General features: G+C 37.9%; 1 protein-coding gene across 6 annotated transcripts in view; it reads left to right on the forward strand.

Moving 5' to 3' along the window:
• Positions 1–12,742, forward strand: part of Nlgn1 (neuroligin 1) — a 682,701-nt gene extending 669,959 nt beyond the window's left edge. For 3 of the 6 annotated variants that reach the window (XM_038347696.1, XM_038347700.1, XM_038347701.1), the window contains 3 exons: positions 6,445–6,630; positions 10,020–10,809; positions 11,920–12,742. In XM_038347696.1, the coding sequence (XP_038203624.1) occupies positions 6,445–6,630; positions 10,020–10,809; positions 11,920–12,742 (1,799 nt within the window). Of the gene's footprint in view, positions 1–6,444; positions 6,658–10,019; positions 10,810–11,919 lie in introns of all 6 variants that reach the window. The other 3 variants (XM_038347698.1, XM_038347697.1, XM_038347699.1) reach the window with 1 other exon arrangement.
• Positions 12,743–16,536: the final 3,794 nt, after the last annotated feature.

Below are 16,536 nucleotides of genomic sequence, written 5' to 3' on the forward strand. Positions count from 1 at the left end.
GAAGGCTGGTTACATGTATGAGTAGCATAGAGGAAGAGGGCAGACAAGAAATGGGACTTGACTATCAAGCCTCAAGATCTGCTTGCCCTGATTTAATTTTCTCCAGCAAGGTTCCATTTCCTAAATGTTCCACAAGTTTCAAAAGATCACCGCAATCAGGAGAGCAAATATTTAAACACAAGCGCCTCGGGAGACTATTTCACATCAACGCTACCATAATGTCCAACTTGGTGAAATTTAAAGCAGCATGTTTGTAAGAAAATTGAAAACTTGAGAAATGTATGTCTGTGACGGTGTCAGATCCCTGGAACTGGAATTATAGAGAGATGTGAGATGCCATGTATACGCGGGGGATTGAACCCTAGAGGAGCCAGTGCTCTGAGCCACTGAGCCATCTCTCCAGCCACTTAAGTAGGAAACAAAATGGAAATAAATTTTCTAATCATTTCTTAATATACTTTTAGTGCTGTGTGTGTGTGCGCGCGCGCACGCGTGCATATGTGCGTGTGTGTGTGTGCGTGTGCGTGTGCGTGTGTGTGTGTGTGTGTGTGTGTGTGTGTGTGCTCATGTGCCCGTATGGGATCTTTCCAAAGGTGGGTCTGGTAGTAAAAGGGAACACAGGCATTTTTACTGGAATTTTTCAAGACTTGTAGAAGGATGCCATGAAAACAGAGTCTCTCCCATATAGGATCTCAGGAGAATCCAGTCATGTGGGGATTGATGTAGAATCCAGAAACAGCGCAGGGGAAGAATTGACTGGTTCTGACAACTGATGGAAAGGGGCTCAAATGTAAAGAAGGACCTGTGCTTTGAATATAATTTTGTAAAGTTTTGATGTTTTAAGATAGAAAATCCAGGGAGAAAGTCAGGAACGAGAGGGGTGCGTTCACTCATGGAGACGGTGGGACAGAACTAATGGGAGATCACCAACTCCAGTTGGAATGGGACTGATGGATCATGCGACCAAACCCGTCTCTCTGAATGTGGCCAACAGCCGGGGCTGACTGAGAAGCAAAGGACAATGGCTCTGGGCTCTGATTCTTCTGCATGGACGGGCTCTGTGGGAGCCTTCTCAGCTTGGTCGATCACCTTCCTGGACCTGGGGGGAGTTGGGAGGACATTGGTCTTAGCATAGAGTGGGGAACCCTGATGGCTCCTTGGCCTTGAGAGGGAGGGAGGGGAGGTATGGGTGGAGGGGAGGGGAGGGAAGGGGGAGAAGGAGGGGAGGGAAGGGGGAGGAGAAGGGGAGGGAGGGGGGAGGAGGAGGGAAGGAGATGGAAATTTTTAAATATAAAAAAAAAATAAACCATGAGAGAGGAAAAAAAAAGATAGAAAATCCTCAGTGAGTTATTGTTCTGGGCCATATTTCTCTTTCCCTACAAGAATATTTCACTGTCTTGAGGAGTCTCATAGCTACAAGACTAGCTAGTTAACTCTCTGCATGCAGTACCTCCATTCTGAAGCATTCCTAAATAAAAAGAACACAGTGTGGTCTTTTATATAAGCAACAGAAACAAATATTGGAAATTCTTCCTTCAGCTTTATTACTTGAACATAATATATAACTCAGAAATGATTGCTTTATATTTAATATTTCTAGGAAATAATAACAATAGATGCTCAAATATAGGTCTCATGCCTAAGAGAATACACACATCTACAGTGCAGAATCCCCGACCCCTCCCATCTCTCCCATTCCAGATGATAGCTAAACAAAATGGCCAACATTCTTCTGGGTTCCAAGTTTTTCCTTGAAGACTTTTACTTCGTTTTTGTTTGCTTATTATGTTTAGTGAAACACTTGCCTTTTGTTTCTACATATTTAAAAGACATTCCCTCTTTTTCTTGTAGTAAAGGCCTGATTACATATGGAATCACTAATAATCTCTATATCTCCATGTTCCCTGGATTTCAGAGAACTCTCAATAGCAGTAGCCTTAGCCACTATATCTAATACAGCAATTATCACCCTGTGCTTATTTTCCCTTGTATAGTTTATACTAACCTGAACCTGATTTTCCTGTTTGTAATGATTATGTGTCGAAGTTCAGTTGCCTGGCTTTTCTTTAACACCTGATAATAGTTATAGTTGTTAGGTTTTGGATCTCATGAATGGCAAATTGAAGCTAGACCTGTTTTTTAGATATCACCAGACTAGTTAAACCAGTTGTCAATGATCAGGAAAACAATTAGAATTTTTTTTGGATGAAAAGAAGTTTTTGAGTAAGAATGACATTAAGTGTATACCGTTTGATAAAGTACTTTGTAGATTCGAGTGGGCAGTGAAATAATTGTGAGTATAATTGCCATTATGGACTTTGACAGTCTTAAAATTGCAAAAGTGTTTTAAAAAGTGAATCTATTTTTGAATACTACTTTCATAAGTCAAGTGAATTAGATATCTGAATGGAGATGTGTTATCTTTACTTCTCTTTGAAAATGCAAAATAGATGATTTTCTAGTTCTTGTGGTTCTATCTTACAAAACAATAGTGTGTCATTGTGTGAGGACAGGCATTAGTCACGTGTTCCAAGACTTGACAATGAATGCTGGGGAAGGGCATATGAGGTTTGTGATGACTTATTTAGAGTAACTTAAGTGACACCAAGGGAAAATCTATTCAAGTAGTGCGTTCAGGATGCTGCAGCATTGAGTCCCCCTGTGGATAGACCACTGTCAGGCACTTCAGTGCTGTTCTAGCTACAGCTGTCTGAAATTATTCTGCTCTCAACGATGAAGCAGTTCACATAACGCAAAAGAACTTTAAATGAATATGTCAATGGGTAACAGGATAAAAACAGTTCCATCACTAAGGCTTATCATTTGGTAATTAACAAACCATGTCTTTTTTATCTATTGTTTAACTTCCCTTATTTTGTACCCCTGAATGAATTCTGGGATAGTGTTTGATGATTGCATTAGGAATCAAAGAACTCGTAAAAACATGTATCATTATACTGAGTCTGAGGAGATGCAATTGATTGGTTAGTTCGAGTTAACAGTGACAGGAGCCATCATTTTCCCTAATATTAAACTTGTAGAGGTAACCCAGATGCAGAAAGACAAACACGGTATGATACTCACTCATAAGTGAAAAGAAGATATAAAGCAAAGCAAAGGATAATCAGACTATGATCCATAGCTCCAGAGAATTGGGAGTGTGGGGGCTGGAGGACTGTGGAAGAGGACAAGAGAGGAAAGAAGGGAAGTGGGAAACATGTACAGCCAATAGAAAAAATAAGAAAAATTTAAAAAATGGACTGACTACAAATGAAAGTAGCATTATACACAAACAAACCATGAAGTGATATTGTCAGTTATACATTGCAACTATTTGGCTTCAAAAAATTAATAGATAGATGATATAGATGGTATAGATGGGTTGATAATAGATGATAAACAGATATAGAGAAGGCCTCAAATATGCATAAGTAGAACTGAGTAACAATGCAGGTTGACAGAGTGACCTGGACAATCTGCAACTAGGACTTGACTGTCCCAATATACTTTGCCCCATTGTCAAAATTATAGTTTAATAATACTATTTTTACATCTGATTTATTTTCTTCGAAACTAAACAATTTAACTATGTGTAGAAAGAGAAGCTGCTCTTCAAAGATATGATATGTCTTGTGGTATTGTTCCATAAAAACAAAATTAACAGCCCGTCAGTCAATGTGATAAACAGGACACACTGAAAGCAGAAAACTAGACGGGACACTGTTTAGTTCGTTTGACACCCGTTGTCTCATGGCAGCTGTTCTCTGCATGAGACACATTGAATGGCGACGCTGCTATTAAATCGATTCTGTGTGGACGCTGAAAGTCATTTGAATGCAACTGAAGCTTTTCAATATTGTTTCACAAGGGAATCAATAGAAATTTTTGTTTTGTATTGAGTGACTTAAGCTATACTCAAAGTTCATTTTTCTACCTGAACAGATCTGTGATATAAAATTATAAGTATTAAAGCACATAGACTGTCTCAGTTTTGCTATTTCATTCATTCTAAGACTCACAAGTATTCACTAATTTGTGTACAAATATACATACACATATAAATTCTACATCATTCCAGAACTTTCTAGTTAATTGTTAAAAAATCTTTCCACAATGTTGTTTTCAAATTTTATGGTGTCAGACCATTCTACTTTTATAGATTAGCAAAATTTTTCACAAATGTAAACTAATGGTTCTATGTTATATCAAAGTTCACATAAAGCGATTTTAGTTAAAAGGGTTCAGAGCAAGGTTTTTGTTTTATGTATCATTTTCTAATAGAGTTTGAAACTGTTGAAGCAAGAAGACCTGTAAGAAATCCCCTCAAGTTGTTCTGTGAATTCAATAAAAAGACAAATGGGTTTGACCAGAAAGATATTTGCTCAAAATATGTCTGTTAAGAGTTTATCCCCAACTCACAGATATCTCCCAATTATACATGCAAAACTGCACACATACATTGAACAAGAGACTGCTTTTTTTTTTTTTTTTTTTGCTGTGGTGCATTGTGTAGTTGATCCTGACTTCAAACATGTGGCCCTCTCGCCTTGTTCTCCTGAGTGCAGGGTGATCAGCACAAGCCTTGTACACACTTAAATTACACCAGCCCGAGATTTCACGTCTATATCTACTAGCTCTTTTTTTTTTTTTATCTTGTATAAAAAGAAGGTTTAGCCAACTTTTATTTCAGACATTCAGGAGAGCTTGACTTCATCTATTTCTTCCTACAATGACAGGGAAGAATATCTGGTTGGGTCTGAAGATAGCTCAGTGGGTAAACTAAGCAAGCCAGGGAACCCAAGTTTGAATCTCCATATTCATGTAGGAAGCCACATGCTGTGGTGTTCATGGTAATTTCAGTATTCCTACATTGCCAGGCTAGAGGCTAGAGGCTTGGGTGTTGGAGATGGGAAAGTCAGCTTCAAGCTCACGCACTAAGTTTCTGAGGATATTGTGCATGTTACCAGATACACAGGACACCTTGTGTTCACAAGGCAGAAGACAAGAGGAGCCAACTTCCAAAGTTGTCCTAAATTCTGCATTTATTCTGGGTACCCTGTGTGCCCGCATTAACATATATACACATATACACAATATAATTTTTAATTTTTTTAAAAAATTTGATGATAGTTTTATTTACTCCTTGGTAGGTACTGCTCTCATCGTCTGTTTTTCAAAATAATCTTGACTTCTGAGCTTGTTTTCTAAAACATAGAAATATATTTCAAATCAAATCAAGTATTTTACTCAACAAAATGACTCATCAAATTGACTCTGTCTGCATTAACTGAGAGAACTGGATTTTAAAATTCATTTCCATACACCTTCTGAGAGTCTCTGAGTTTTACCAATCAATTTATTTGTAACAAGACAGTGACTATGTCCCTTAGTTTTTTGGTTTGGGATAACTTTTTAACAGTTTATAAAATGTAATATTTTATGAAGTAGTTTCCATTTTCTGTTTTCCAGTGCAAAACAAACACATTATAAAACCTACCATGCTGAAATAGTTCTATAGTAGCTCCTTTTAAGCCTTCTAATGATAAGAGATTCACCTAACTCTTGTCATTATGGTATTTTTATGTGTTTACTGACTGACCTGGAACTTCCTATGAAGATCAGGCTGTCCTTGAATCTATGAGTGCTGGGATTACATCTGTGCCCACCACACTTGGCTCAAATATACCCTTTTCCAGTTACCTTTGACATCCTGTCATTTAAACTCCTTCCCATCTTTTCCCTACCTTGATTGTACCTATTTTCAAAATGCACTGATTGCTTTACACATCATCTTCATTGTCTTGCAGAGTTTGAGAATTCTAAAATGCTCAGGGTCAGAACTCCTCCAAAGCTTTTACTTTTCTCTATTGGCTAAAGTACATGTTATCACAGCACATCTCTCAGAGCCTCTCCATCATGCTAAACATGGGTAGGCACACACATATTCAGAGAATTGCTTTAGAATCTCATGAAGTCACTAAACCTCTTCTCCCCTAAAGCTTGGACAAGTAGCTCTTATCTACACACATGGTACATGCTTTCACATGGAAGTTCCACATGGGAGTTCTGAACATGACATGTTATACAAAGCAGACAGTCTTCCAGGTCTCGCTACATGCTTCCCCATCATCATCACAGAATTTGGCTTCTGAACATGGTTGTCTTTGGGTCTCTCAGGCTTTTCCATTCCCCTTGCTCATCTCTGCGACTAGTTCTTTGTATAAGCTGGGAAGTATTGAGGAAAGATGTACATCGCTTGGAGGTTTCAGTCATTACTGTTCTTCCTAAAATTACTGATTTTTCTCTGAATGGAAACACTTCACTAAAGCATTTGGTTTATTGGCAATCAGGACAAGACTCATACAAACTTAAACTTTGTTGTTTGTTTAATTCATATTAACAGAAGCAATTGTCCTAAGGTTTCTTTCTTCTTCTGTTTTCCAGGTTTCTTGAGCACAGGGGATCAGGCTGCCAAAGGAAACTACGGGCTCCTTGACCTCATCCAGGCCCTAAGATGGACTAGCGAGAACATTGGGTTCTTTGGTGGTGACCCCTTGCGAATCACTGTGTTTGGATCAGGTGCTGGGGGCTCATGTGTCAACCTGCTGACTTTATCCCATTATTCTGAAGGTAACCGTTGGAGCAATTCAACCAAAGGTATTATGCAGGTTGCAAATTTTGACAATTTTGGTGTCTGCATGCCACCGCCATCAGAACTACGTGATGCTCTGTAGATACTTCTCTGTTTCAACTGAGTGTTAGCTTGGGCTTAGTAACTGCTTAAAGCTGTGTTTTTAGCCTTTCTGTGCATGTTTACATCTCTGTCAGGCTCTTTTCTGTCTTCCATGGAGCTGGGTAATGTGTTCTTCCAAGTCCACTTCATGATGCTTAGCATCGCAGGCATTTTCCTTTCTGTCAAAGGATGATCTGAGGGAAAGTCAGAGAAACGCTCAAGACTCTCCTCTCCACTTATCCGTAATCAAAATCAAGTATTTCAAATATCGGCGCTTGCAGCTCTTTAGTGGCATGGAACTAATGAGGCAGGCAAGAACTAGTTTGTCTGGAAACGTGATTCTTCATGTTGCCTAAGTAAAGAATGGATATTTGATTAGTTTGCATGCGTGATCCAAAAGTGTCAAAGCATTGAGGTCACTAATAGAGCCTTTGAGTACAAAGAAAAACACATCTGGTTTTGTGGTTTTTCTATTTTCCACTCAAGTTTGTTTTTTCCTCCCAGAGCCTGGCATGGAGCACGAGCCTTCTTTAGTCCACAAAATGTGTTGATTTCCATTTTCTGGCTTTGAGCACTTTCTCTTAAGTGCTTATCATCTTACCAGGCATTCTGTCGCTCATTACAGCCCCATTATTGACTGGATTACAATTGCATTATTAAATGTAAGAACAGAAGAGCTCACAAAGCAAATACTTTCTATCTATTATTTATACATAACAAAGGAGAAAGCAGAATAGTCATCACCAGAGAGCGTCTTTGATGTCTGCATCCTAGTTGTGATTGTATGCACGAGGAAAACAAGTTAGTCATTGTCAAGTGAAACTCATGGAGAATCTCAGCTTCCAAAAATAAAACATTTGCTTTTGTAATTTGTAATTATGTACACGTGTGTGAAGGGGTGGCATACACATGCAAATGCCACTGCCCACAGAGGCTACTGTCATCAGAGTCTCTGGCATTAAGAGCTACAGGGAGTTGCAGGCCATCCGAGAAGGGTGCTGGGAACTGAGCTCTGCCTCGGGAAGAGTGTACAGTATTACACACTCCTAACCCTGAGCCATCTCTCCAGCCCCAAGAACAGTCAGTATGTGCTCATAACACATTTTTACTTGTCAAAGAAACATTTGAAATTCTAAGAGAACAGCTGATCTTTAGTAATTTTGTCACTTTGATATAACTTATTGCCATGGTTTACACGGCATCTCATTTAACAGTGGTAGAATTCTGTTTTCAAGTAACACGATGAAAAAGATGTAATAGTTTTAATTGAGTAGATATGCTGCTCTATAATAAAATTGCTTATTTTGAACTGATAAAGGTAGAGCTTTTAATTAAGCAGATTAGATTCTCTTATTAGTATGAAATGAGTGCTAATACTTAGCAAAGTTAACACTGGGCAAGTTACACAGGATTCTTGGGATCATGTGATCAAAGGTGGGCCTAAAACCAGGGTCAGCCAGTATCACAAGAGCACTGGATAAGGAGACAAATCAATTTACCAGGTGCTCATCACTTGGTGGACAGTGAGCAGTAGCACATGGTTCAGCAAGCAGCTGAGAGTCACCTTCAACTCCACTCCTTACGGAAATACATCTGTTCTCATGGAAGATGGATTTGACTTTGATCTTCTTCAAAACCCCTCCCAAGAGGTGCCTGGTCCTACCAAAACGACCATGGAAAATTCCCTGAAATTCTCAGATAGTCTCTACCTGCAAGACAGGCCTGGAATTTTGAGGCTATAAATCCCGTGAAGGGTTCTATACTCACTCCTCAGGCCTGTTGCTTCCAGGAGTCCCCAAAATCTCACATATGCTTAACAAAGTCTTCTCCACAATGCTAAAACAAATAGCTATCCTGAGATCATCTAGTCACCAGGTTTCAAGTGATACTTAACATAATGTGATAATGTTTGATATATTTAATGTCACTGAGTACCTGATGTAGAAAGAATACTGTTTTTTAAATGACTACCTTTATTTTAGTCATAAATATTTTAATCAGTAAAATACTTGTCTGCCCAAATATCAACAGACCCTACATTTGCCACATTGCTGAAATGTCTATAATTTGCTCTGGTAAACTTTGCCCTATCAAAGCAAAATATATTCAAGAAACCAAAAAAAAATTCAGTATTGTTTGACCTTTTGAGTGTTTTAAAAATTATCTAAAAATTACATTAATGACATACGCAAATACATAAGCATGTATGGAGAGAACTCTGGAACCAATTCGCACAAGACTTTTACATTTTGTGTAAAGAACTATTTTCTCATTAACATGCATGAATAATTGAGCATGCTTTTTAAGTGAATGAAAACTTACCCAAACCTGGAAGTGAATAGTAGACATGAATTTTTAAATAAAATAGACAACCTATATATTTTTAAAAATGCTATTAGCAAATACTCCAGAGAATCAAGTGTATTTGTAAATTTTAATATCATACATCTATTACTAAACTGCATGTGCAGCCATAATTTATAGCCATTAAATGAATCAAGTAAAAAAACCACTGGTCCATGTATGTGCCATGTTTTCTAATAAAAACAACAGCACACATTCAACAGTAGAAAAAGTTTACTTTTCTCCTTCACACTATTCCTGCTGATGTTTTTCTCCTAACTTAGTGAAGGTACTGCTTAGGTTGTCTTCTTTAGAAAGATGAATATTCATTGTATGGTATCTTTCAGAGAGATCTAGAAATAGTATGTCATAAGTTATATTCTGTTTTGTGTGACTATCAGTGACATCCCCAGGGTATTGACAAGTCTCAAGTCTTAATTTCTGTGTGAAGCCCAAACAATAATTTTTTCATATGTAATCTAGTAAAACAAGCATAACACAGTCATTTTGGGTGAAGCTGGATATGCAGCCAAATTAAAAAAAAAAAAATTCCAAGCAGACAATGCAGCCTGATGAGAAGGCAGAGGGTAGAATTGGCTCTATCTTGTCAGTGTTGATGATTGTCTCTAATACTCATTAAGTAAAATATTTGAATCCTTGAAATACCCATATTTTCCAACTTCACCTCTTCTCCTTACTATGTTTTTGAGAATGAAAAAATTTTGAAACCCAAAGAAAATTCTGTTGGAATTATAAGACCTAGATCCACTTCACTGGTACTTTATACCCTGGGGATAACTTTATGTACCTTCTCTCAGACATAAAGTATCTGTGTTTTCAGTTGTACTTGGGATATTATATACATGTCTAAAGTATCAGATGTTACTTTGGGATCATAGCATTATTCAATAATCATGCAAAACTCTTGTTGATTTCCCCATAGGACTTTTTCAACGAGCAATAGCTCAGAGTGGAACAGCCCTTTCCAGCTGGGCTGTTAGTTTCCAGCCTGCAAAATATGCTCGAATGTTGGCCACAAAGGTTGGCTGCAATGTGTCAGACACGGTAGAGTTAGTGGAATGCCTACAGAAGAAGCCTTACAAAGAACTTGTCGATCAAGATGTGCAACCAGCCCGATACCATATAGCCTTTGGACCTGTGATCGATGGTGATGTAATTCCAGATGATCCTCAGATACTCATGGAACAAGGAGAGTTCCTCAACTATGACATCATGTTAGGAGTTAACCAAGGGGAAGGGTTGAAGTTTGTTGAAAATATAGTAGATAGTGATGATGGTATATCAGCCAGTGATTTTGACTTTGCTGTTTCTAATTTTGTTGATAATTTATATGGATATCCTGAAGGGAAAGATGTTTTGAGAGAAACCATAAAATTCATGTATACTGACTGGGCTGATCGTCATAACCCTGAAACCAGAAGGAAGACGTTGTTGGCTTTGTTTACGGACCATCAGTGGGTAGCACCTGCTGTGGCTACAGCAGACCTTCACTCAAACTTCGGTTCACCTACGTACTTCTATGCCTTCTATCATCATTGCCAAACAGATCAAGTCCCAGCTTGGGCTGATGCAGCTCATGGAGACGAGGTTCCCTATGTGCTGGGGATCCCCATGGTTGGCCCTACAGAGTTATTTCCTTGCAATTTCTCCAAGAATGATGTGATGCTGAGTGCAGTAGTAATGACATATTGGACGAATTTTGCTAAAACGGGGTATGTATCAGAGGAATAAACTTAGTTATAATTTAAATAGCAAATGTCATTTGAAGTATTCTTGAACAATGTATTTATGTGCCTACATTGTCTAAAATACTTTTCTTTGTATGTTTGTTTCTTTGTTCTATGATTCCAGGGATTGAAACCAGTACCTTTCACGTGCTTGCACACATACTCCATCACCATAGAGGATTTAACCCCATATTAAAAATTACTTTTATATTGTAGTGCTTTGAAGTTATTGCCTTACTAATTTTGCATTTAAAAAGTATATTAAGAAAGACTTGTATCCTTATTTTATTGTTCTATGACAACATTACTTTGGCTTCTCACATACATTGGTCATAGAATTACGGTTTTCAGCAGTGACAAACATTGTGTACTAGTACTTACCAGTTCATAATACCGTATGCATAATACTTACATAATACTTTATTCATCTTGGATTCTATGGGTCTCACTTAACTTAGAAAGGAACCTGAAATTCTGGCAGCTTAATATAAATACCCCTATGCAGGGTAGGTAAGCAGTGTGTTGACGTACATGTCTTCATATGCCAGTCCCAAATCCTGAATTCACTCTTTGCTGCAATGCTGTTTTGGTTACACTGTTTCTGAGAAAAGTCAAACATGCTATGTGAATACTAAAAGTTTTTAAACTTTTGTTTAATGTGATGTGTGTGTGTGTGTGTGTGTGTGTGTGTGTGTCTGTGCACATGCATGTGCTCATGGGAAGAAGTGCTGCGCTGTGCTTATGGATGTTAGAGGACAACTTTTGTGGAGTTTGTTCTTTCCTCCTGCCTGTCCACTGATTCCGGGGATTGAACTCACGCAGGCAGGTTTGTCCAGCAAACCCATAGATGGCTGAGCATTTTCTTCTGAACCTTTTGACTAGATGGTAATCTCAAAATAAACAGAGAAAAAGAATGTGAAACTCTTATACTTAAATTGCTAAATCGAGGCAAGTGGCAAGTTAATATTAGAACATAATCTAAAATTTTGCTGAGTTAACTCTTCAATTAGACATTAAACATAATATTTTGACTAAGAAAAAGAGTAAAACGTGTGTCCTCAAGATTCTTTCTTGTCTTTCCACCCCTTTTCTTAGTGATCCAAATCAACCAGTTCCTCAAGATACAAAATTCATTCATACCAAGCCCAACCGCTTTGAAGAAGTAGCATGGACCAGATATTCCCAGAAAGACCAACTTTATCTCCACATTGGCTTAAAACCAAGAGTCAAAGAGCATTACAGAGCCAATAAGGTAAATCTCTGGTTGGAACTGGTACCTCATCTGCATAATCTCAATGACATTTCTCAGTATACCTCGACAACAACGAAAGTGCCATCCACAGACATCACTCTCAGACCGACCAGGAAAAATTCCACACCTGTCACGTCAGCCTTTCCTACTGCCAAACAGGAAGATCCCAAACAGCAGCCAAGTCCCTTCTCGGTGGATCAGAGGGACTACTCCACAGAGCTGAGTGTCACCATCGCCGTGGGGGCATCTCTGTTGTTTCTGAACATCTTGGCTTTCGCTGCTCTGTACTACAAGAAGGACAAGCGGAGACACGATGTCCACCGGAGGTGTAGCCCTCAGCGCACAGCTACCAATGACCTGACCCATGCTCCAGAAGAGGAAATCATGTCCCTCCAAATGAAGCACACTGACTTGGATCATGAGTGTGAGTCCATCCATCCACACGAGGTGGTTCTTCGGACCGCCTGCCCCCCAGATTATACCCTAGCAATGAGGAGGTCACCCGATGATGTTCCTTTAATGACACCAAACACTATCACAATGATTCCCAACACTATACCAGGGATTCAGCCCTTACACACATTCAACACATTTACTGGAGGACAGAACAATACACTGCCCCACCCCCACCCCCACCCCCATTCACATTCAACAACCAGGGTATAGCCAGATGAGAGAGACAAACTGCTTTTTTTTTCTGATGGAGCGCAGTAAAAGATTATTGAAGATTCCTTGGCTTTCAACTTGGAAGACTCTCACTATTTAATTAAGGAGGAATATTATGTGAATATACATATCAAGAACTTTGGAGGTTTTGAGAAATGAATTGTATATAGATATACACACAAATCAACTTTAAAAGAAAAACAAATTTCAATTGCTTGAAGCAATTGTTCTGAATGATACTTTTTCATTCACATTCAAGAATTAATTTGTTGAAGATTTAAGTTACATACTGGAGTTAGGCATGTGGAACACCAAACAGGAAAGTACTATGTCTGAAATACCTAAAAAACAAAACAAAACAAAAAAAAAAAAACAAAAAAAGGAAAAGAAACGAAAGGAAAATCAACTATGAATATGCACAAGGGACACACCAGTGGAATGTCAACTAATTTTCGTCAGTTTTCATTTGGAGCCCTTTTATTGTGTAGACCATATTTGCATAAATACACAGAGCACCGATGCTGTTAATGACATAGCAGAGGCTCATGCTGAATATTGCCAGTAAAACAAAGAAGTCTACAGACTGGCAGGTACAACATTATCACATAAGTGCTGTCAGTACTAAGTTGTGGGGATCAAGGAGACTGGATATTTTTAGCACGATGTGCATGATAATTTATATGCTTGGTGGCTGTGCTGCTGATTAAGACATAATTAAAATTCTTCTCATCCCATTGGAGTTTTTAATAGGAACGTCCTCCATCAATTGGCAGAACCTAAAGAAGATTTTATAAGGGGCAAAAGTAATTACAATAAAATAATTTGCAGTAGTTTCGATAATAGAGGGAATAGTTATTAAAGTCTATGGAGAAACTATAGGTACAGAGGTGAATACTCACTGATATGAGTCCCAGAAAATTTCCTTTGAGTTTAATGTTCTTTTCATCCCCATAGAAGTAATTTATAGAAATACACTCTAATTGGACACGTGTTAGCTGCAGATCTATAATTTGCTGCGGGTTTGTTACTCTGAAGTTTGTCCCTTTAGGTCAGGTGAAGTGCCACAGTTTTTCAGGGTGTAAGGATGCCCCAATAGTATCTGATTACAGCCCTCAGTTAATTGATTTAATCATGTTGCATGGCAAAATATTTACTTCTACTAATTCAATATAAAGTTCAGTCCCCCTTCTCACTGCTTCTCTTTCTCACTGAGGTTCACTTGAATTTCCTCATGAGATCTCAATGGAGGACAACCTAGGTGCAGAGCCTAGGGGAGTCAACAGCGGGAGGGCTCGTCTTTCACACATGTGCAATTTCAAAGGAATTATCTAAGACTACAGGAAACTCTGAAACCCTGTTGTTTACCAGGAATATCAGTATACCACAGACCTTTCCAAATGTTTGTATATGTAATCAGATGTACATTTATATTAAAAATGAGATGGACTTAAAGAGCACATCCTGATAAAATGATTTCTCTCTTATCTGTACTATATTTCTATTAGACTAAAGTTATGTGATTTTTTTTTTACCTTTTTTCAGATGACTAGCAATTTTGATAGTTTGTAAGATAACGCAAAGGACTTTCTCTGACTAACTGAAGTAACAGAAACCTTTCTTTCCAGCTACCCTTTTTCAAGAATTGAAAGCTTATTATACAAAAGAAAACACTTGTATACTACTTGATGGGAAGGACTTTGTGTATCTATCTCGACCACATCAGTGGTCCCTGGGTGAATAAAGATAATCTGGATAATGACAATTAGACAACTGCTAAGAGACATGGTCTTTGCTCATTAAAGAGCTAAAATGTTTATTGTTGTTTTGTCTTTTATTTTGTTTTTCCAAAAAAGAATTCTAAAACAAAAGAAACAAGAGTGTCTCAGAGTCATTTTTCTAGAATGGTCTGGGTTTGGAAGACATATAGGCAACGGCTGAAAACATAACTGTGTTCTGAAAAGCAGGTCTCATTTCAAATGAGACTCCAGAAACTTCAGTGCCATTAGCTTAGAAATTCCAGTACTCACGAAAAACATTACCTTTGTGATTTTAAATATCCTTCCGCGAGGCGCCATACAAACATGGCGCCCATTGCTTTCACTTAAAAACACAAGCTCTTACGTTGCTCATCAGGGGAAAAATCTACCGGAAAAGAGGAATCAATGTGAAATATTTCATGAAGTAAGTTATTTCTGCTCTTAATACAGGAGTGGTTAGATGAGCATCCATTTAAAACGTGCTCTCCTTCAAGAGAATTTGCAAGTGCTAAGAAAGATATTGAGCTAACACTAAAAGATAAAAATCTGCTTCAAGAAACTTATATGATTATAGCTTCTACTCCAAAGTACTAAATATCAATAAAATGTTAAGAATTGTTCCACTTAACACACAGTCTCTGTCATAAGCAAAGTCTGCAAAATTCAGAGTAGTCTACTCGGCATTGTTGACTGAGCTGATCATGCTTTAGACTTTGAACAGCCGCTGCAAATGAACAGGAAGAGCTGGGTAGCAGCTGAAGCACTGTTTAATCATCAAACTGACTTGCACTATATTAAGCAAACCGTGCGATCAGAAACAGAAGTGACAGCAAATAAGTTGTGAATGACTACTTTCATGCTCATTAATTACTTCATCCTGTTACGTTTTAGTGGTTGCTCTGTTTCTATCTTATTATGAAAACATACTACATTTCTCTAATGTCTACTTTTTGACAGTACAGTTTCTGCTCCATGTTAATTTATGGGAATATTTTAGAAAATAGACCACAGCCTGATTGTCTTCTGGAACTGAAGGCAAACAAAGCAATCAGTTTTGGGGCCTGCCCTCTGGGGGTGTGGCTAAGGGATTGAGAAACTGTGAGCAGCTAGTGGGGTTTGTGATTATGAACTCTGGCTTCCAGAACATAAAATGATGTCTTCTATTAACTGTCTGTAAAGCTGAAATATAGTTTTAAATGAAAAACAAACATTTGACATTTTTATTCAGTTTTATCTATTGTGTTTGATTGTATTTATCTAGAAGATAATCTCCCTGGGGGGGGGTGAAGAGAATACTAAAGTTAAAGAAATATTTTAGCATTATTTATCAATTCAGATTCTCTTGATTGAAATTAAATAGCAACAAAACGGGACTGTGAGAACTCAGAAAGACGTCAGGGCAAAATAAACTTTTTTGGCATTTTGTTTCTCTATAATTTTGCCAACATTCATCAAAAGATTTATGTTGCTTTCAGTATGAGCTTAGAAATGTGGAAATGCCAGATTTAACAGTTAAAATGTTATTAAATAACATATTTAATGTTGAATGTGGATAAGATCTAGTTTGCTATAGATATCTAATAAATTTGAACACTACCTTTCATGTAATTTGGAATATAATTTTTTGAATCATCACAAATATCCAATTTAGAGACATTCTTACCAGAAATTATTTAATTCATTTTAAATCTGAAAGTTGATCCAGCACATACTTTAGTGAAGACATTTGACACATAGGAAAGGAAAAACATAGCAACACAAACTTTAAAAGAATTTCTAAGGAGTCAAAGTGCACAGTGTTGTTCTGTTACCCATGCGGGATGCCTATACTCAAATTTTCTACCTGTATTTCCAACAGTAATGATTTCACTGGTTGGTATAGTCACCCTGACATGCATATAAACATTCAGAAAGGAGACAGACGACAGTAGGGTAACTACCCCAGCCTTACAAGAGTCGAAGCTTCAGAAACGCTGGTGTATTTTCTTTGGCGAGTCTCACTGAAGTATTTTCACACATCCACATGATGAATGGATT

This window comes from Arvicola amphibius, chromosome 11, assembly GCF_903992535.2.
Source record: "Arvicola amphibius chromosome 11, mArvAmp1.2, whole genome shotgun sequence".
Classification (NCBI taxonomy): domain Eukaryota; kingdom Metazoa; phylum Chordata; class Mammalia; order Rodentia; family Cricetidae; genus Arvicola; species Arvicola amphibius.